Source organism: Leptodactylus fuscus, chromosome 7, assembly GCF_031893055.1.
Source record: "Leptodactylus fuscus isolate aLepFus1 chromosome 7, aLepFus1.hap2, whole genome shotgun sequence".
NCBI lineage: Eukaryota > Metazoa > Chordata > Amphibia > Anura > Leptodactylidae > Leptodactylus > Leptodactylus fuscus.
In genome coordinates, this window is record NC_134271.1 from 85,102,742 (window position 1) to 85,124,548 (window position 21,807).

A 21,807-nucleotide genomic window follows, 5' to 3' on the forward strand; every position below is an offset into this window, starting at 1 on the left:
TAGTGATTCTGCATGGGCAGATAGGCAGGTCCGCTCTAGTCCCAGTTACTGTGATGTAAGGCCCAGTCAGGCAGCTGTGTGGACACCTTGTTTGGGGACTTGACGTGTGTCAGCAGTTCCGGGTCCACGTCTCCGGTGGGGGATGGAGCGGAGGCTGTGAGGAGACGGTAAGTGTCAGAGGACAGAGCAGATTACCGTCACTTACCTCAGCAGGTCTGCTGCTCTTCCTGTCTGTACTCGGCCTCCTACTTCCATACTTGCACATTCACCCATCTTTCCCAGGACACAGATCGACAATTTGCATGTATACTGTAATCTGTGCGTCTATGGTGTCTTTGGTCAGTATATTCAGCCTTGTACATTTCTTTGAGGGTGTTAGTCCTACAAACTGGGCAGTTTACCTTAGAAACTTCTGGCAGAATGTCTGTAAGTGAATGACATTTACTTATGGGGTGGAAGGTATTGCTGCATTTGAAATGTGTCTACAACCAATTTAAAGGGGTGCCCCAGCTGTACAATACACCATATACAACTTTCTAATAGTCCCTTCCTTATTTCTAGTATCTCTGCTTGCTGTCAGTAAATGCAAAGTTCCAGTTAGAACATCAAACAACATAGTGGAGCAAGTTACACAATATTGTCTAATAAAATGACTGACAGCACGATGCAGACCTGACACACCCCATAATAGTCAGTGGGGTCCCTTGTATGATAAATTACCATCATTTCTATTATTGACAGAGCACAGCCACAGAAATGCACAAGGCAGATGTAAAGCCATCCTTACACTGATGCATAGGCACAAACTATGAGCACAGGAGAGGTTTGTGCTGTTGATGGTTTTCTCGCCACAGACATTAATGGCAGATTGCTAGGATATCTCATTATTGGAGGTCTGACCTGACTCCCAGGACTCTTCTGCTCCAATTTAAAGGAGTTGTCTGTGCTTTGGTGTCCCCCATTGTTGTCCGGTCCAGTGGCACCAGGGCGTTTGTTCTGACCCGTAGGATCAATCAGCAGGCTAAGGAAAGGAACCAAGACATTACTCACACCCAATTCCTTTCCTTAGCAAAAGCCACTAGAGTACTGGAAACAAGTGAGTTTGTTGTTTGTTTGTTTTTTCACTTTCCCCAGTTCCTGGGGAATTGAAATACAAAGTATATTAGATAGTTGTGCACTGTGTAGGGCAGGAAGACCCAAATTTATTTCTATAATGCTGTATATAAGCCTTCAACTTGAACTTCTCCAGCTGTTATGAAGCAGAAGCTCTCAGCTTTCCCTGACAGTCTCTGTTTTTTCTTTCTCAGGACATGACTTAGCAGCCTTGAAGGCAAACAGTAAATCACTCTCGTCATGTCTTGGTTTTCTGATCTGGCCGGTAGAGCAGAAGATCTCTTAAACTTGGTCGATCAAGGAGCAGCAACTGCATTAAGCAAGAACAAAGATGACGTTTCTACAGTTGGGAGCCCTACAGAATATTACCCTGACAAACCACAAGAGAAAACTCCGAGTTACAAAAAGTCCAGCTTCATCTCCTCAGCAGCTGATAACATAAAGCATCAGAAAGCCACAATCTTAGCGGGTACAGCCAATGTTAAAGCTACCACACGGACAAGCACAGAAGTATCTCACAGCACTTCTGCCAATGTGGCTTCTCACCGGACAGCCAGCCAGTTTGTAAGGCGCAAAAAATCAGAGCCAGATGATGAACAATTGTTTGATTTCTTAAACAGTTCAGACAAGGTGCACAATGGTGTCCTGGAGTCTAAAAGAGAGAATAACAGAGAGACCACCCCCACCAGTCCGTCTGGAAGAAGCAACCCACAAAGTGAAAAGCCAGCCGAAGTCACACCTCCTATGACCCAAGGTAATGAGGAAATGGCATTACTGGCCGTGGTATTAAAGTAGTTTCCCCACACTTTTAAGAGATTATCCAGTTTCTGGTATTGATGGTTTATTCTTAGATCATCTGTACCTAGACAGCATAGCTTTCTATAATCTACATTCCACAAGCCGCAGTGTTCACTCTCTGTGTAGACTGTATCACCGGGTACAGTGTAGGTACTGCAGCGCTGTCCTATTGAAGATTATGGATAGGGCAATAATTTCAGAAACCAGTAACCCCTTTAATATTAACTTCTTAACAACCAATGAGATACATTTACATCACTGGTCACAGAGGGTTTTATCAGGAGGATTCAGGAGCTAAGCCATCTCCATATAAGTTGAGCATTGGCTGTAGAATAGAGCCAGCACCTGCTAGTAACAATACCGGCACAGAATGCTGTAAACCTTTTTTAGGTGCTGCAGTCAGTTGCAGCCATGACATCTAAGGCTAGGTTAACATCTGCCCTGGACTTAACTATTTCACAGATTCCTCCACCAGTTTCAGTTTAAAAGTGAACACCAGATTATAGTCAATGGGATTCACCTCGCTGTGTGTCGCCGCTGTTTTAGTTTTCTGCATATCCGTTGGATCCGAACAATGAAAATGCAACGCTAGTGTGCACCTAGCACAAACATTGCCAGTGCCATGAGCACTTCCATTGTTTAATGATCACCTTCTCCCATAATGACATCAAGGATGGCGATCAGTTGCCCTGACAGCGGGAGCCTAGAGGCATTGTGTATTAATTGAACCAGCAATACAATACAGTACAGTTATGTGCTTTGTGTGAACTATCAGATCCTCTAGTGTTCAAGTGGTCTAAAAGTAATAATGATTTTTTTAAAAGTTAAGTTTTTAAAAATATAAAATAGGAAAAATAATTAAAAAAAAATTGTCACCTCCCTTTCACTAACGTGCATATAAAAATGAATGGGCAAAAAAGAACTTATTTACTATCCCTGCATCTAAAAATGTCCAAACTGTTAAAATATAAAACTATTTATACCATACAGTGAACACTGTAGCAGGAAAAACATCTAAATGTCAAAATAGCAGGGTTTTTTTTTTAAACACTTTGCCTCCTTAAAAAAAACAAAACCCATTGAATAAAAGAAAATGCAACGGGTATCACAATATGCTGATGCAAAGGAATTTTATTCATTTTATAAAGGGTATTAAAACATGAAAATACAATTTGCACTGTAAAAGTTAAGCCATAATGCAACTCTGCAAAATGCAAAAATAAAAAATTATGGCTCTTGGAATGTGGGGAGGGAAAAACAGAAACACAAATACAAATTTTGGCCCACTCCTAATAACCCCATCCTTAGATTATTGATGACCTTCCTAAAGCTGGCGATACACTTTACATGTGTATTGGCTCAACCTACCAATCTTTGACTGGTGCAGCTGGCATTCTGATGTATGTGGGGACCTTCAGACTTGGCTTTCTCCCATCTGCCAGTTCTTACCCAAGCCCAGTGTATGAGGGTCAATTGGGTGAGATCGCTGTTTGTCTATTTAAAGCTATCTAAAGTGTATGGCTAGCTTAAGAATATATGATTAATATTGAAGTCCAGAATACCCCTTTAATCTTTTCATTTTAATGTGTATGTTCACAGTTTTATGCTGTTCACTGTCTGGGCAGGACCTATAGCTCTGTTCACAGTTAGCTTCCTAGCTTGTGAATAGAATTCTAGAAGTACACTTGAAATTAACGCATAAACAAACAAGCAGGAGAGGGATGTAGGAGTTACTGTACAATAAATGCATATTTTTCTGCTTTTCAGTACCTGTGAAAAGCTGGACAATATCCCTAATGGCTCTGTTATAGCTGACTATTATCCAGCTTTTGATAGATGTGTAGAATCCAATACGTCATGAAATGGACATTTGAAAGAGAAGATAATGGTGTATTTTGGCATTGTGGAGGCATCACCCCCCTAAAGATTTTGGTTTCAAAAGGTTGAGGAAATATGTGTTATGAAGACCTGACTGCCCAGCTGAAAAACTGTAATGAGGCCTCTCATGGGTCCTGGCATTACAGATTAGTTTACTTTCCCTTTTTTCCTTTTTTTCCCCCTCCCCCTTCCTTTTCTTTTGTTGTATTTCTTGCCGCTGCTGGTACTATGATTTTGTCTAACATTTCATTTTTTTTAATTTTTAGTATACTTCTGTATTGGTATCTTGGTCCTAATCCCCCATTTTGTGGGGGCTGGGACGTCCCTGTTATATCTGCTTTTTTATATGATTGTAAAATTTAATTAAAGAGAAGATAATAACTCAAATTTTGACAGGGAGCACATGAGAGCTTCACATTTTTTATTTTTTTTTTACCCCATTTTATTAACTAACTGTAAAGTGGCTCTCAAGTAAATGTTAAACATATTACTAGAGATGAGCGAACACTAAAATGTTCGAGGTTCGAAATTCGATTCGAACAGCCGCTCACTGTTCGAGTGTTCGAATGGGTTTCGAACCCCATTATAGTCTATGGGGAACATAAACTCGTTAAGGGGGAAACCCAAATTCGTGTCTGGAGGGTCACCAAGTCCACTATGACACCCCAGGAAATGATACCAACACCCTGGAATGACACTGGGACAGCAGGGGAAGCATGTCTGGGGGCATAAAAGTCACTTTATTTCATGGAAATCCCTGTCAGTTTGCGATTTTCGCAAGCTAACTTTTCCCCATAGAAATGCATTGGCCAGTGCTGATTGGCCAGAGTACGGAACTCGACCAATCAGCGCTGGCTCTGCTGGAGGAGGCGGAGTCTAAGATAGCTCCACACCAGTCTCCATTCAGGTCCGACCTTAGACTCCGCCTCCTCCGGCAGAGCCAGCGCTGATTGGCCGAAGGCTGGCCAATGCATTCCTATGCGAATGCAGACTTAGCAGTGCTGAGTCAGTTTTGCTCAACTACACATCTGATGCACACTCGGCACTGCTACATCAGATGTAGCAATCTGATGTAGCAGAGCCGAGGGTGCACTAGAACCCCTGTGCAAACTCAGTTCACACTAATAGAATGCATTGGCCAGCGCTGATTGGCCAATGCATTCTATTAGCCCGATGAAGTAGAGCTGAATGTGTGTGCTAAGCACACACATTCAGCACTGCTTCATCAAGCCAATACAATGCATTAGCCAGTGCTGATTGGCCAGAGTACGGAATTCGGCCAATCAGCGCTGGCTCTGCTGGAGGAGGCGGAGTCTAAGATCGCTCCACACCAGTCTCCATTCAGGTCCGACCTTAGACTCCGCCTCCTCCGGCAGAGCCAGCGCTGATTGGCCGAAGGCTGGCCAATGCATTCCTATGCGAATGCAGACTTAGCAGTGCTGAGTCAGTTTTGCTCAACTACACATCTGATGCACACTCGGCACTGCTACATCAGATGTAGCAATCTGATGTAGCAGAGCCGAGGGTGCACTAGAACCCCTGTGCAAACTCAGTTCACACTAATAGAATGCATTGGCCAGCGCTGATTGGCCAATGCATTCTATTAGCTCGATGAAGTAGAGCTGAATGTGTGTGCTAAGCACACACATTCAGCACTGCTTCATCAAGCCAATACAATGCATTAGCCAGTGCTGATTGGCCAGAGTACGGAATTCGGCCAATCAGCGCTGGCTCTGCTGGAGGAGGCGGAGTCTAAGGTCGGACCTGAATGGAGACTGGTGTGGAGCGATCTTAGACTCCGCCTCCTCCAGCAGAGCCAGCGCTGATTGGCCGAATTCCGTACTCTGGCCAATCAGTGCTGGCCAATGCATTCTATTAGCTTGATGAAGCAGAGTGTGCACAAGGGTTCAAGCGCACCCTCGGCTCTGATGTAGCAGAGCCGAGGCTGCACAAGGGTTCAAGCGCACCCTCGGCTCTGATGTAGGAGAGCCGAGGGTGCACTTGAACCCTTGTGCAGCCTCGGCTCTGCTACATCAGAGCCGAGGGTGCGCTTGAACCCTTGTGCACACTCTGCTTCATCAAGCTAATAGAATGCATTGGCCAGCGCTGATTGGCCAATGTATTCTATTAGCCTGATGAAGTAGAGCTGAATGTGTGTGCTAAGCACACACATTCAGCTCTACTTCATCGGGCTAATAGAATGCATTGGCCAGCGCTGATTGGCCAGAGTACGGAACTCGACCAATCAGCGCTGGCTCTGCTGGAGGAGGCGGAGTCTAAGATCGCTCCACACCAGTCTCCATTCAGGTCCGACCTTAGACTCCGCCTCCTCCAGCAGAGCCAGCGCTGATTGGCCGAATTCCGTACTCTGGCCAATCAGCACTGGCTAATGCATTGTATTGGCTTGATGAAGCAGTGCTGAATGTGTGTGCTTAGCACACACATTCAGCTCTACTTCATCGGGCTAATAGAATGCATTGGCCAATCAGCGCTGGCCAATGCATTCTATTAGTGTGAACTGAGTTTGCACAGGGGTTCTAGTGCACCCTCGGCTCTGCTACATCAGATTGCTACATCTGATGTAGCAGTGCCGAGTGTGCATCAGATGTGTAGTTGAGCAAAACTGACTCAGCACTGCTAAGTCTGCATTCGCATAGGAATGCATTGGCCAGCCTTCGGCCAATCAGCGCTGGCTCTGCCGGAGGAGGCGGAGTCTAAGGTCGGACCTGAATGGAGACTGGTGTGGAGCGATCTTAGACTCCGCCTCCTCCAGCAGAGCCAGCGCTGATTGGTCGAGTTCCGTACTCTGGCCAATCAGCGCTGGCCAATGCATTCTATTAGCCCGATGAAGTAGAGCTGAATGTGTGTGCTTAGCACACACATTCAGCTCTACTTCATCAGGCTAATAGAATACATTGGCCAATCAGCGCTGGCCAATGCATTCTATTAGCTTGATGAAGCAGAGTGTGCACAAGGGTTCAAGCGCACCCTCGGCTCTGATGTAGCAGAGCCGAGGCTGCACAAGGGTTCAAGCGCACCCTCGGCTCTGATGTAGGAGAGCCGAGGGTGCACTTGAACCCTTGTGCAGCCTCGGCTCTGCTACATCAGAGCCGAGGGTGCGCTTGAACCCTTGTGCACACTCTGCTTCATCAAGCTAATAGAATGCATTGGCCAGCGCTGATTGGCCAATGTATTCTATTAGCCTGATGAAGTAGAGCTGAATGTGTGTGCTAAGCACACACATTCAGCTCTACTTCATCGGGCTAATAGAATGCATTGGCCAGCGCTGATTGGCCAGAGTACGGAACTCGACCAATCAGCGCTGGCTCTGCTGGAGGAGGCGGAGTCTAAGATCGCTCCACACCAGTCTCCATTCAGGTCCGACCTTAGACTCCGCCTCCTCCAGCAGAGCCAGCGCTGATTGGCCGAATTCCGTACTCTGGCCAATCAGCACTGGCTAATGCATTGTATTGGCTTGATGAAGCAGTGCTGAATGTGTGTGCTTAGCACACACATTCAGCTCTACTTCATCGGGCTAATAGAATGCATTGGCCAATCAGCGCTGGCCAATGCATTCTATTAGTGTGAACTGAGTTTGCACAGGGGTTCTAGTGCACCCTCGGCTCTGCTACATCAGATTGCTACATCTGATGTAGCAGTGCCGAGTGTGCATCAGATGTGTAGTTGAGCAAAACTGACTCAGCACTGCTAAGTCTGCATTCGCATAGGAATGCATTGGCCAGCCTTCGGCCAATCAGCGCTGGCTCTGCCGGAGGAGGCGGAGTCTAAGGTCGGACCTGAATGGAGACTGGTGTGGAGCGATCTTAGACTCCGCCTCCTCCAGCAGAGCCAGCGCTGATTGGTCGAGTTCCGTACTCTGGCCAATCAGCGCTGGCCAATGCATTCTATTAGCCCGATGAAGTAGAGCTGAATGTGTGTGCTTAGCACACACATTCAGCTCTACTTCATCAGGCTAATAGAATACATTGGCCAATCAGCGCTGGCCAATGCATTCTATTAGCTTGATGAAGCAGAGTGTGCACAAGGGTTCAAGCGCACCCTCGGCTCTGATGTAGCAGAGCTGAGGGTGCACAAGGGTTCAAGTGCACCCTCGGCTCTCCTACATCAGAGCCGAGGGTGCGCTTGAACCCTTGTGCAGCCTCGGCTCTGCTACATCAGAGCCGAGGGTGCGCTTGAACCCTTGTGCACACTCTGCTTCATCAAGCTAATAGAATGCATTGGCCAGCGCTGATTGGCCAGAGTACGGAATTCGGCCAATCAGCGCTGGCCAATGCATCCCTATGGGAAAAAGTTTATCTCACAAAAATCACAATTACACACCCGATAGAGCCCCAAAAAGTTATTTTTAATAACATTCCCCCCTAAATAAAGGTTATCCCTAGCTATCCCTGCCTGTACAGCTATCCCTGTCTCATAGTCACAAAGTTCACATTCTCATATGACCCGGATTTGAAATCCACTATTCGTCTAAAATGGAGGTCACCTGATTTCGGCAGCCAATGACTTTTTCCAATTTTTTTCAATGCCCCCAGTGTCGTAGTTCCTGTCCCACCTCCCCTGCGCTGTTATTGGTGCAAAAAAGGCGCCAGGGAAGGTGGGAGGGGAATCGAATTTTGGCGCACTTTACCACGTGGTGTTCGATTCGATTCGAACATGGCGAACACCCTGATATCCGATCGAACATGTGTTCGATAGAACACTGTTCGCTCATCTCTACATATTACTCATCTTTAGTTTATGGAGATACAGGTAAGGTAAAGACTGAGAAGGGTTTACTAGTTTTGATTGATCTTTGTCATTGGCCAGGCGACCGTAAGAAGTCATTGCCTGTACAAAGTGTTCAAGAAGATCAGGAACAGGACATGAAAGGATCAGAGCTAACGCTCAATTCGGGACAGAAAAATGAAGATCAGAAGTCCCAAGAACTGTCCAATCTTCGGTTGGAGAATCAGTTGTTAAGAAATGAGGTCCAGTCTCTGAATCAGGAGATGGCTGGGTTGATCCAGCGCTCTAAGGAGATGCAAGAAGGTAAGGTTGAATTTGTACATAGTGGTCTCACCATGGTGATGTAACCCCCGCGTTGAGACGCGCAAATTGGTTCAGTTTTTGGATTGACCTACTCACCTAAACTTTTATTATTGTTAGAATCTGATACATTTATTAAAATTATTTCAGCAATCAGTAGTACAGGTTAAAATAGTAAACCTTTGCAGTATGTTTACGAAATAAAATTGCTCCTTTGTACACTTATTTCCCTCTTATCCCTGCACTGACGCTGTCTCTGAATTTACTGATCAAATGTGTACTCGGCACTCTGTACACAGCTTACAGATCTAGTCCATTGAAGTTTATGGAGGAAGGGGGAGTGAGCTGCTGATGAAGACAGAGCAGAACAAGAGAGTTGCTACTGCAGCATCTAGTGAGAGTTTTATCTGACCACCGAACTAGTTTATAGCTTTTCCACATTCAAGTATTAAAGGGGTTGTCCCATCACAAGGATCCTATCTATGCTGCTTGTTAATGTGGATGTAAGACTTTTCCTAAATACAATGCTTCAGCAAAACTGCTTTGTTTGTCCACTATCTTACTTTATTCAATTCTTTGTGGCCACAGCCCTGACTTAGCTGCTCATGAGTCAAGTGATGTATCTGCTGCTCTCAGGGGGGAGGGAGGAAGGGCTAAGTGCAGGGAGCGAGCCTGTGTATCTAGCTATTCCTGTGTCTACACCACGTGACCTAGCTCCCTGCTATCAGATAGAGGACGGGAGCTGCTTTCATTTCTTCTGTTCTCCCAGTTATCAGGCTAGCTAATTCATTTGTGTTCATTATGGCAGAGACAGGCAGTCTCTGTATGTAACACAGAATGGAGTTGCTCCTGCCTGTACTTCATAGTCCAATATGGGTGGGCGGAGCTACAGGCAAATTTGGAGGTGGAGCTAAACGGCAGGTTTCATGTGAAACCCCGCCCACCAAATGATGCAAGAAACCAGGAAGAAAGAAGATTTTACAGCAGTAAAGACTGATGAGTATGTGAGGTGGGAATACCCCTTTAACTTTTAGTTTTTTTGTTTTTTTTTGGGGGGGGGGGGTTAACTGTAATTTTTATAATTTTTTTTCTAACATACTAAACAAACATTACTATTGAAACCATTAAGGCAATAATAGAGTAAATTGATAAGAGCATCCACCACACCATGTGGCTGACATAGTAAACAGTGTGCACAAAATCAAATGAAAACACAGAGAAATATCAGTGAAATAGCCTAAAAAGAGTGTGTGTGGGGGGGGGGAGACGATGAGGGAGAGGGGGAACAATGAGGAAGCAAAGAGACTCAAAGACCTTGCAGAGCACAGTATGCGTCCCAGGGAGACCCCACGGTATGGAAGGCCTCCAATTTATGATTGAGAGGCAGTCAAAAATTCCATACTACGGACGTCGTTCATATGACCGACAAGCTCAGGACCAGTTTGGGGAGAAGACTTCCTCCAATGAAGAGCAATTAAGGTCTTGGCAGCAGTAAAGAGGAACAAGAACAATTTGGAGGACATTTTACCAAAGTGTCTGAGGAAAATTCAGCATGTATATGAGGGGATCCAAGCAGACACCTTGCACAAAGAGGGCATCAGTGAGGCATTTGACCTCCAGCCAGAAAGGGCCTATCTGTGGGCACTCCCAGAAAATGTGGTACAGTGTCCCTGTCCCCACCTGGCAGCGCCAGCAGTCAGAGGGAATGCTAGGGTTGAGAGAGTGAAGCAAGGCGGGGGTGTGGTACCAGTGCATAAGCAATTCATACTGAGTTTCCCGGAGGGTGACACACATTGAGGACTTGACCACTCAGGACCAAATAATCTGCCATTGTCCGGGTAAGATCTGCCTATCAGAGCCCTGGATCACTTAACCACGTACTTATGGATGAAGGGGGTCCCTACCTCAGGGGACCAATTTCCAGCTCAGCAAACCTTCACAAAGGTGGTAGGTAGTGAAACCCTCAAGGAACCAAACTGCGTGAAAAGACAAAGTGAGCAATCTACTGGTAGTGGAACCACTCAGAAGCGAGTAAGTGCAAAACACTAATCTACTCCAGGGGCGCACCATGGCCCTCGTTACTTGCAGCTTTTTAAGACCAGACCAAGTGTAACTAAGATAGGGAGAGAAAGTTTAAAGGACAGTTGAGAGTCCTCCTCATTTCATCTATCTATTCCTGATTTTGACTTCAGAAACTGTATCTGAAAACCTGACTGTGGAAACACATTAGTTGCATATGACTAGGGCTACATGTCAGTTTTACCTACAACTAAACATAACTGTCATGTAATGTAAGTGAACAGAGCCACATTATGACCTAAGGATGCTGTGACTGCTAATTCTAGTTGCAAGCAAGTAAAGCACTGATTTTTTTTATTTATTTATTTTTTTGTATTTTACAAAAAACAGGTAGGTAGGTAAACTATCAAGGGACGTTTAAAAACAAAACTTTGTTAGTATATTTTGAAAAATATATTCGTTTAAAAGACGCAACAAAAACGCACCAGGGGATACTAGATTCCTGTACTCCCTGAAGATAAATGTTAGCAATATAGAGTCAGCTACAAACAAATGGTGCCTATATTGGTGGATGCTATTCAATATACAGGGTATTTCTGTATAAGACTGAACAATATAGTGTTCCTAGTTGCTACATGTTATGAACCCTGAAGTATCAGTCTGCACATAACCCTCTTTTAGCATTCTCCCCCCCCCAAAAAAAAAATAAAAAATGGCTGAACGATTAACACGGCTAGGAGACCCTATTATTCACAAAGAAACTAGTCTCTGTCTCCTATTAACCCTAACAGCTGATAACTCTATAGAGATAGATACTCCATAAACGAAAGAGGCTAGCTGGTAAAACATATAGGATGCGGGTATTCTGACTGCCGATATTCAGTTTCAGATTGAGGAGTGGATTCTCCTCTCTCACCCTAAAAACTAGTGGCCTCTAGATAATGGCATATAAGGGGTAGAAGCATTCTAACTGCCTATATATAGAGTTCCAAATGGCAGTAATTCTCCTCTCTTCCCCTAAAGTAAGCCAAATACCAAAAAGAGCCTAAGTAGATAGCATTCCGAAACGCGTCAGGAAATCTGTTTGTATGCCAGCATAAATCTTCAGAGGCATAAGTTCTATTACAAGAGGTATAGTGCTACAGCATATCAGTCAGCATCCTGCACACCCTCCTGCTCCACCAGCGTCACTGATGTATGGCCATTTTTTTTTTTTTTTTAAATATACTAATAAAGTTTTGTTTTTAAACGTCCCTTGATAGTTTACCAACCTATCTGTTTTTTTGTTTGCTAAGTTGGGCACGTTGTACGTATTTTTTAGCTTTTTTGTATTTTATTTTATTTACAGTTGATTCGAGCTTCACATAAACACACAACAGCAAAAGACAGGCGCGCAGACCCTTAACACTTAGAGAAGAATTGTACACAACATAACTTTTCAGTTACTTGCCCCCAACCCTCTCCCAGCTGCTAACCCACTTTTAGGGTAAGTTCACTTGGCAGAAAGTGAAGAGGAAATTCCTCTTCACTTTCTGCCGCTGGCTTTTTCATGCGGCTAGTTGCAATGGGATGCTGATGCAGTGCATCAGCATTCCATCGCGGCATCCCCCTCCTGATTAGGACCGGATGAATGAGCCTAACCAGGAGGGAGTATCTAGCCACGGCTGACTCAGCCACTGAATCCTCGTGAAGATAGGTCATGTTGTATTTTTTTTTTCTGGGAGCTGAAAAAATCACTAGTAGGAAAAAACGGCGAGTGACTCCCATTAAAAGGAATGGGAGGTGTTCTTTCAGCCAGATTCCACGTCAAAATCCGCCTGCAAAAAACTCTGTGTGAACTTAGCCTAAGCCTAGCCAAACTCTTGAGTTGCTCCATTAGATTCCAAGCTGGCAGTGTAAATGAGCACTTAAGTTGCTCTACACTTGTCAGTGTATGCAAAATAAATTTCTGCCACTCCAAATAATTTTTTGTTACATTTGCTTTTATTCTGCTATGTCTCTAACCTCTCCAGATGTAAGGAGTTCTTAAGTTGCTCCAATAAACACCTCTGTGACAGAACTTGTGGTTCCAGTCACTGCTGCAAGTAAACTCCTTACTGCCACCAAGCAAATGGTATTGAACAGCACTGTAGTGAAACAAATAGAGGAGCTCTAGGTGCCAAATGAAACTGCCCAAAATTATGAGCTATGATGATATACTATATACATATGACTCCATATTTTATTTTTGGCCATACAGTTAGCCAAATATCTAATGTGTATTTAGCAAATATGATCACCCAGTTCAGCCAAGGATGCAGGTGTTCTCAGTAGAGAGAGGGGAATTACACTGCTACCAGTCTCTTCTCATGGTGGCTTATTTCTTGTGAGCATAAAGTATAATAATAATAAAAAAATTTATATAGCGCCAACATATTCCGCAGCGCTGTACAATTTGTAGGGTTCAAATACAGACAAAAAGATGCGTTACAAAGAAATAATCATTTCACACAATGGGACTGAGGGCCCTGCTCGCAAGAGCTTACAATCTATGAGGTAGAGGGGGTGACACAAGTGGTAGCAGGGGCGATATTGCTTATACAATGGTCAGACAATTTTGCAATAGAGGTGACTGTCATTACACAAACAAAACTTTATGAGCTGTCACTAGTGGTATCCTTTAACATGTGGATGGTGCTTGGACCTATAAATTTAGCCTGAAATGGCATCATATCATGTGGGGTAATGTGGGAGCGGGGACAGAGGAGGGTTCATTTTAGGGATTCTAATTATGGTACAGAAGGGTTTTCATTAGGAATTGTGATAGGCCTGTCTGAAAAGATGTGTCTTTAGTTTGCGTATGAAACTGTAGAAATTGGGAGTTAATCTGATTGTCCGGGTAGAGCATTCCAGAGAAGTGGTGCAGCTCGGGAGAAGTCTTGTATACGAGCGTGTGAGGTTCTGATAATAGAGGATGTAAGTGTTAGGTTATTGAGTGAACGGAGAACATGGGTTGGGCGTCAGACAGAGATGAGGGAGGAGATGTAGGGAGGTGCAGCATTATGGAGAGCCTTGTGGATGAGGGTGATAACTTTATATTTTATTCTATAATGAATAGGCAGCCAATGTAGCGACTGGCACAGACCAGAGGCATCGCTGTAGCGTCTAGCCTGATAGATGAGCCTGGCCGCTGCATTCAGAATAGATTGTAGAGGGGAGAGTTTATTGAGGGGAAGAGCGATTAGTAAGGAGTTACAGTAGTCAAGGCGAGAATGAATCAGAGAGACAGTAAGTGTTGTACTTGGTGAAATTCAGATGATGATGAAAGAAGGTATTCGCAACAACATACACAGAATATTGTTGGCTGCTCCAACTTCAGCTGACTACTCTTATTAGCATATTGATCTGAAACTCCTCTCCTGTATTCTCAATGGGAAAAGGATGATAAGCCACTTCCAGACCCCTTTGGTGGTACATTTCCCGTGAGAACAAAGGATAGGGTATATTGAAATCCTACATGTCTGATCTTTCTTTCCCAAACATCTGCTATCAGAAGACAGTCAGGGTACCTGTACACACAATATAGTAAGCCACTCATGTCTTTCTAATATATTTTGTCACCTACAGTCATGACCAGTGATGTATGGTTTAAAGGAGCTGTTAAATTATCTTATCTGTAAATTTCATAATACTGTCACATTGCAGAGCTGAATGATGCTAGGCTACGAATGGAGAAGTGGAATGGCGATAATTCCAAAAGTGATCGGACGGCCAGAGAGCTCCGTGCACAGGTAGATGACCTGACAGAAGCCGTAGCAGCAAAGGACTCCCAGCTTGCGGTGCTTAAGGTTCGGTTGGTGGAAGCTGACCAGTTACTGAGCAGTCGCACGGAGACTCTAGAGAAATTACAGAATGAAAAATCAAGGTATGATTTTTGTGCACAGAATTCATTTATATCTATTTTCTCTTTGAAAAATCATGACTAATAGTTAATTTAATTGCCAGGATTCTGCAGGACCACAATGAAGGTAGCAGCCTACACAGCCAGGCATTGCAGACTGTCCAGGAGAGGCTTCGGGAAGCAGAGGCTACTTTAAAAAGGGAACAAGATGGTTTCAAACAAATGCAGGTATGTAATACAAGCCAGTACATATTTCCTTCAGGAAGGAAGTTCTATGCAGTTATTTACATGCGTTTGACCGTATAATCCTCAGAATGAATTTGCGACTCGTCTTAGTAAAATGGAAGCCGAGCGCCAGAACCTGGTTGAGTCCGTTATTGCTGCAGAAAAGAAACACATAGAGGAGAAGAGGAGGGGAGATGATCTGCAGCAGCAATTGAAAGCTGCTAAAGCTACTGCTGACACTGTGAAACAGGAAATGGTGGATTACAAGCAAAAGGCCACACGCATCCTACAGGTATATGCAAGCAGCGGTGACACTGACATTCCAATTATTAATCGACATTACATTTGGAGTTGCAGTTTTTAGAAGTTTACCTTTATTTTCATTTTCCTAAACTTTAACACAGTCAAAAGAAAAACTGATTAACAGTCTTAAAGAGGGTTCTGGCATTGAGGGATTAGACAGTCATACAGCCAGCAGCATGGAGCTTGAGGAAATGAGACATGAGCGAGACTTACAGAGAGAAGAGATCCAGAAACTGCTGGCACAGATGCAACAACTGAAGACAGAGCTACAGGTAAGACAGGCTGAGTATTTTAGAATTTAACCTATCTATTTGCTAGAGCGCAGCAGTGACATCACCGGCCTATCCGTTCTCTGGAAAGCAGCGGTGACATCACTGAGGGTGCGGTCTATCCGTTCTCTGGAGAGCAGCAGTGACATCACTGGGGGTGCGGCCTATCCGTTCTCTGGAGAGCAGCGGTGACATCACTGGGGGTGCGACCTATCCATTCTCTGGAGAGCAGCAGTGACATCACTGGGGGTGCGGCCTATCCGTTCTCTGGAGAGCAGCGGTGACATCACTGGGGGTGCAGCCTATCCATTCTCTGGAGAGCAGCAGTGACATCACTGGGGGTGCGGCCTATCCGTTCTCTGGAGAGCAGTGATGACATTCCTGAGACCGCAGATTATTTAAGATAATGTTTTATGTATTCATGTATGGAAACTATAGAAAGACTCAGTGTAACACTGGATAAAGAAACTACTGTATGAGATTTACTGTGCAAAATTCTCCAGAATTGTGGCATAATTTGCACCAAAAACTGCCTCACGTGCCTTGTTCCTCATTTATTTAGGGTTTTAAACAATTTTTCGGATTGTACAAAAAAGGGCTGCAAAGTGGGAATGGCCTAAATTGCAACATTGTGTGCCATAAAATGTGCTCAATTTTCATGCAAAATGAGTCAACTAATAGGGTGCGTTAAGTTGGGCATTCTATTAATGACATGGCATATTTATCAGACCACATTAGACTCTGATAAATGTGTCACAGTTTAACACTGCCTAGTCTAACTTTGCCCTGTCTAATTTTAGCTTGTATTAGTAAATCTGCCCCATTGTGTATTTATTATGGTTCCTGCAGGATCTGGAGGCTCAGCAGGTGAGTGAAGCAGAGTCTGCTCGGGAGCAGCTTCAGGACCTTCAGGAACAGATTGCTGACCAGAGAAGAGCTAAGCAAGAACTTGAGGCAGAACTTGAGCGGCAGAAACAGGTAAATGCCCAACTATTGCCAGTGCAGCAGCAGTGAAACCAAATCATCTTCATTTATCATCTAGCAGAGTTTAGACTGCACTTTTATATTGAAAGCTATATTTGGCCAAATACAAACTTTTCAGACTTCATTTTCATTTTTTCTATTTGTACGGTGTACAGGAATTTCAGTATACACAAGAGGATCTATACAAAACAAAAAATACTTTACAAGGAAGAATCCGAGACCGGGAAGATGAAATCCAGAAACTCAGGAATCAGGTATTGCATTGTGTTAAGGCTAAGAATCCGGTCATGTCTAATTTTTGTGCCGATCAGTCCACCAATGGGCAATCACTTGTTGGTCGGCAGATTGTATAAGTTATGTAACATAAAAAATACAGATTGTCATCCGTACAACGCCCTGTCTAAAAAGGGATGTGCAGCTGAATGGGGTGGAATGATTGATGGCGCCTTACTCTTATAAGGCATGGAAGATGTCTGGAGACAAACTCTGTCCATATGTCCAAGTGGAAGTCCCCCCCTCGTGTGCTATTTATGATATGCTTGCAGTATTTTTAGTGCTAATAGTAGTCATGTGGCTATGAAATTTCGTATGGAAAGTCTGATTGTTAATCTGTAAATATATTAGTGGTAAAAATATATATTGATAAGAAACTTATTTTATGAGAACACATAATAATAATAATAATAATAAAAAAAATGTTTTTTACCTATAGTGTAAAACTTAGCTTATCAATAAGAGTTCCTTTTACCTACTGAGTCCCTGTGTAGCTGATTTTTGATATTTCACATAAGCATCTCCTTTTGGAGTGATTCAGTTTATAAACTTTTGACACAGCTCACCAACAAAGCATTAAGCAGCAGCAGTCAGAGCGAGTTGGAAAACCGACTGCACCAGTTGACGGAGACCCTGATCCAAAAACAGACTATGCTGGAAAGTTTGAGTACGGAGAAAAACTCTTTAGTCTATCAGCTGGAGAGGTTGGAACATCAACTGAAGAACGTGCAGGGAAGCAACGGGAGTGGCTCTACCATTAACATGGCCGCCGTGGACAGTGGAGATGGTGTGTAGACTGAGCTTCTGTGGAGGATTGTACTCTGCGTCTTCTGGAGATTTGTGTTAATCTGTCTCCTCCTGTTATTTTGTAGGAGCTCGCTTGAGAAATGTTCCAGTTCTGTTTAGTGATGCTGACACGAATGTTGCAGGAATGTACGGAAAGGTCCGGAAAGCTGCAAGCACTATCGATAGGTTCAGGTACACAGAACATTTGTATTCTTTCTTTTGACCAACCAATAAAAGGGATATGTCCTTTAACATTCACAAGGGCATATTTCTTATTTCTAAAGTGATTTTTTTTTTTTTTCCAGTTTTATGTGTATTTAAGGGGTATTCTCATCTCAGCTATTTATAACATATCCACAGGATAATCCTTAATGGGATTCTATCATTAAAATGACATTTTTTTTCACACGAACATGTAGTAATAGTCTTAAAGGGATCCTATCATTAAAAAAAAATTTCTGCCTACCACATAGGAATAGCCTTAAGAAAGGCTATTCTTCTCCTACCTTTGAATGTCTTTTCCATGCCGCCGTTCGGTAGTAATCCCGGTTTTCTTCAGTATGCAAATGAATTCTCTCACAGCACTGGGGGCGTCCCCAGTGCTACCAGAAAAATCTCCAGCGCCGCCTCCATCTTCGTCTGGAACGGCCTTTCTCCACGTCTTCTTTGGGCGCTGGGTTCAAACTTCTACTGTTGTCTTCCGTCCTGGGTTTCAATCTTTTAGGCCTTGGGCAGAGCCAACTGCGCATGCGCAGGCCACAAGAGAATGGCCGCTTACACCAGCTTACTGTGTAAGTGGTCATTTTCTTGTCGCCCGGGCATGTGCAGTCGGCTCTGCCCGAGGCCTAGAAGATTGAAAACCAGGATGGAAGAAGACACATGGAGAAGGTGTTCCAGAAGAAGATGGAGGTGGCACTGGAGAGTTCTCTTGCGGCATTGGAGATGCCTCCATTGCTGCGAGAGAACTCATTTGCGTACTAAAGAAAACCAGGATTTCTACTGAACGGCAGTGTGGAGAAGACATCTAAAGGTAGGAGAAGAATAGCCTTTCTTAAGGCTATTCCTATGTGTTAATCAGAAAAAAAGGGTATCCAATGATAGGATCCTTTTAAGTGATATGCATGAATTCTGTGCATGTCACACTCTTATATTTATATATTTTTTGTATTCTCTGTAATTATTTCAACATCTGAAAAATCCTTTTAAGCTTAATGATGTAGTAATCACTAACTGCTTATCTAAACCTATACCCCTCCCAGCCTTTTTAAATAAATAATATTTTTTCCTTTCTAGCATCCGGCTTGGTGTATTTTTGCGACGATATCCCATTGCCCGGGTATTTATAATTATTTATATGGTAAGTATAGGTTCTTTTGTTTGAATCATTCTTGTAGACCAATAAGAATACTTAAATGACTTTTCCCACTTAATACACTTTAGCCCTATCCACATGATTGTTAGAATGTAGAGAGTCCCAATTGCTGGGACCACTAAGAGAACATGAGAATGGGCGCCCACAAGTCCCCCAAATGCCTCATGTGATTGGAGTGGTGGTTCACATGCTTGGTGAGCTGTCTATCTGTATCTATGGCACTTTCTACTCCATTCTCACCATTCACACTGGGCAGTTGCAGGCTAAAGTGGTCAGACCCCCAGTGACCAGAAATATATCCACGGTATAGGGAGATAAGTGTTGCTATAGGAAAACACCTTGTCCTTGCTAGTAGGAACATATGTCTTTCTTTTTTGCAGAATAAAGACTGTAATGTAAATGGTCAACAGCATTGGATACAGGCAAACTCTATACTTTGAACAAGGGTTACGAGAAATGGTTAAAAGGGTATTTGATTCTCAAGGATCATATTCACACCTGTAGCTTAAGCCAATACATTGCTTTATCTATCTTGCTCCATTTGCCAGGTACAACTCAATCTATCTGCTCAGTGTTTACAGCTGGTTACCTAGGTTACAGACCTGTTTGCAGGTTGGAATAACAACTCAGTCCCTACAATGGGGCATACATATCCTCTTCTTTCCCTCTTTCTTCCTACCAGCATTGATAAGCACTACTGATAAGCAGCTACTGTTATCCCTGTATGTAAATCCAGAGATAACTGTGCTGTTTACAGCAAGCAGAAGCTCCTTTCTGAAATGAGCTGAAAACCAGGAAGTGGAGGGGGCAGGAGACAGAAGGGCAGCTGAAATCCTGAGATGAGAAAAGCCCTTGAAGTTAGTGGGTGCAAGAGCTTCTAAAATATGACTCCTGTTAGATTTGGATAGACAGTATGTACACTTTGACAGCTATGAGGGACATTGCAAATGATTGTCCAACAGTCACATCCTGCTTGTCGTCTTTGCTGGCAACTGACAGGCAAAGGCTCTTGCCTGTAGTTTTCCAATATTCTAGAATTGTTTAAAGCATTTGCAATTATATTCTGCATATTTTGCCGCTATAACTAAGAATTTACTTTTAAAAATCTGTGCATGTTAGATTTAATCTCCTTCGCATTTGTACATGTTGACTTTTTTCAATTTATTACTTACAGGCACTTCTTCATCTTTGGGTAATGATTGTTCTTCTTACATATACCCCAGAAATGCACCATGACCATCCACCCGGGAAATGACATCTGATATAAGAATAGCCTATATGAAGGGAAAACAGATTTTTAATTTCTATATAGTCTAGGTAACATAACTGATTCTTCTTCTATAGCTGACTGAGACCTAAACCGCTGCTGAGGGGTCACTGTGTGGGGTCTTCTGAAGGGTGTTGTCCATGGTACGTTCTCGGTCAGGTGGAAATTTTGGGTTCTTTTCCTTGCCAAGACTTCCACAGTCTATAGGGGTTTTCTTTTAAACTTTTGTTGGCAAACAGTTTCAGCTTTCGGATCATGCCTTTTAACCACACAAACCTCTCTGCTGCTACTAGTCCAGATCAGAACAGCACTAAAGGGAGTGACAAACATTCTGCAGCAGCCACCTGGATGGTGGCGGCATATAATATATTTTATTTTTTAGCAGGAACACTAAATGTAAATTGAGAGTAAATTTATCACGTTCCTGTCCTTCTGTTTCCTTTGCACCTGTATCATTTTAACTGTAAATACTGTCTTTAATCCGTATAAACATAACTGTGGGCTGTCAAATGACTAGTGCAATCTTTTAGTAAGTACAATGAAATATTAATAAAATTCAAATTGTTTTGTTTTTTTTCTTCTCAATTTTTGATTTTCTTCTGTATTTCAATGAGTTGCATAATCATTTACCACTAGAGGGGGCTAAAAACCTGGCTGCAATCTCTGGAAAGATAACAAACTAAAAGTACTTGTGCAGACTATGTTGGTTTAGTGATACGATGCTGCCATAGTGAAGCGTCAGACTGCTCTTGCAAACTCTCCACCTCTGAGCACTGCCCACTTACTCACTTTAGCTTCACTATTGAGCTTAATGCCTTTAATCCATTAGGATACGGCTATGACTCTAGCTATGTTGTTGTACACTTCTTGATGGGAAAAAAGGCACCCAAATAGTAATATTGGATTGCTGCAAAACTCAGTATGTAGTTATGTCTCAAGCAGATATGTAAAGGATTACAGTTGTGGTCTGATTTGACTCAGGGTTTTGCCACAAAAGGGTGCTAAAATGTTTTCAGAGGCTACACCAGGGTAGTGTACCTCTTGTTCAGAGATTAACTGCTTAACATTTCTCTACAGCACCATTGGCGGTATATAACATGCTAAATTGACAAGTTTTGAGAGGGGATGTGCTCTCTTCGGAAGCACATATACTAAAATTGGAACGATACAGAGAAGATTAGCATGGCCGCTGCGCAAGGATGACACGCAAATTCATGAAGTGTTCCAAAAAAAATTGAGAGGGGATGCAATATTGGACTGAGAGAAGAAGGATGATTGTTTATAGGTGCAAAAAGAAGTTTAATGTCTGCACCCAATAACGTGTCCTGCCGTTGAGATCGAGCCACCATCGCCTTTGCAGTAGTGTCGTTAATGAGAAACCTGAACTGCTACAAACTGGAGCTATGTTATCAGTAGTGATTAATCCAAGTTCGCTTTTGGGATCGGAAAATGACTGGATTCAAATATGGAGGCCTCATAGCGAGGGCTTCAGTCAGTTACAAAGATGTCTGATTTTTCAAGCGGACAGCAAAATCCTACATGTCAGACTTTGCTGTCCGCTTGAAAAATCGGACATCTTTGTAAAAGGACACTT

The 21,807-nt window shown here is 43.3% G+C and overlaps 1 protein-coding gene and 1 non-coding gene across 3 annotated transcripts; both read left to right on the forward strand.

Annotated features, from left to right (window-relative positions):
* The first annotated feature begins 25 nt into the window (after window positions 1-25).
* On the forward strand, window positions 26-20,787 carry GOLGA5 (golgin A5). Of its 2 annotated transcripts, none has more exons than XM_075282399.1 (13): window positions 26-167; window positions 1,308-1,867; window positions 8,617-8,838; window positions 14,539-14,758; window positions 14,839-14,962; window positions 15,048-15,251; window positions 15,364-15,534; window positions 16,381-16,509; window positions 16,671-16,769; window positions 17,350-17,575; window positions 17,661-17,766; window positions 18,868-18,931; window positions 20,121-20,787. In XM_075282399.1, exons 2-13 carry the CDS (start codon window positions 1,354-1,356, stop codon window positions 20,199-20,201), a joined length of 2,160 nt encoding a protein of 719 aa, XP_075138500.1. In that variant the 5' UTR covers window positions 26-167; window positions 1,308-1,353; the 3' UTR covers window positions 20,202-20,787. The 2 variants fall into 2 exon arrangements, with proteins under 2 accessions (XP_075138500.1, XP_075138501.1); XM_075282400.1 differs by lacking the exon at window positions 26-167 and adding an exon at window positions 264-338.
* Window positions 20,788-21,340: 553 nt separating this feature from the next.
* On the forward strand, window positions 21,341-21,447 carry LOC142214741 (U6 spliceosomal RNA). Its single transcript, XR_012717306.1, has one exon. It is a non-coding gene; the product is annotated as a U6 spliceosomal RNA (small nuclear RNA).
* Window positions 21,448-21,807: the final 360 nt, after the last annotated feature.

Bases quoted from the DNA above. Each gene is read 5' to 3' on its own strand.
- GOLGA5 (XM_075282399.1), top strand. From the start codon at position 1,354: ATGTCTTGGTTTTCTGATCTGGCCGGTAGAGCAGAAGATCTCTTAAAC. The intron at 16,510-16,670 runs GTAAATGCCCAA...TACGGTGTACAG, and splicing joins AACTTGAGCGGCAGAAACAG to GAATTTCAGTATACACAAGA. The intron at 16,770-17,349 runs GTATTGCATTGT...CTTTTGACACAG, and splicing joins TCCAGAAACTCAGGAATCAG to CTCACCAACAAAGCATTAAG.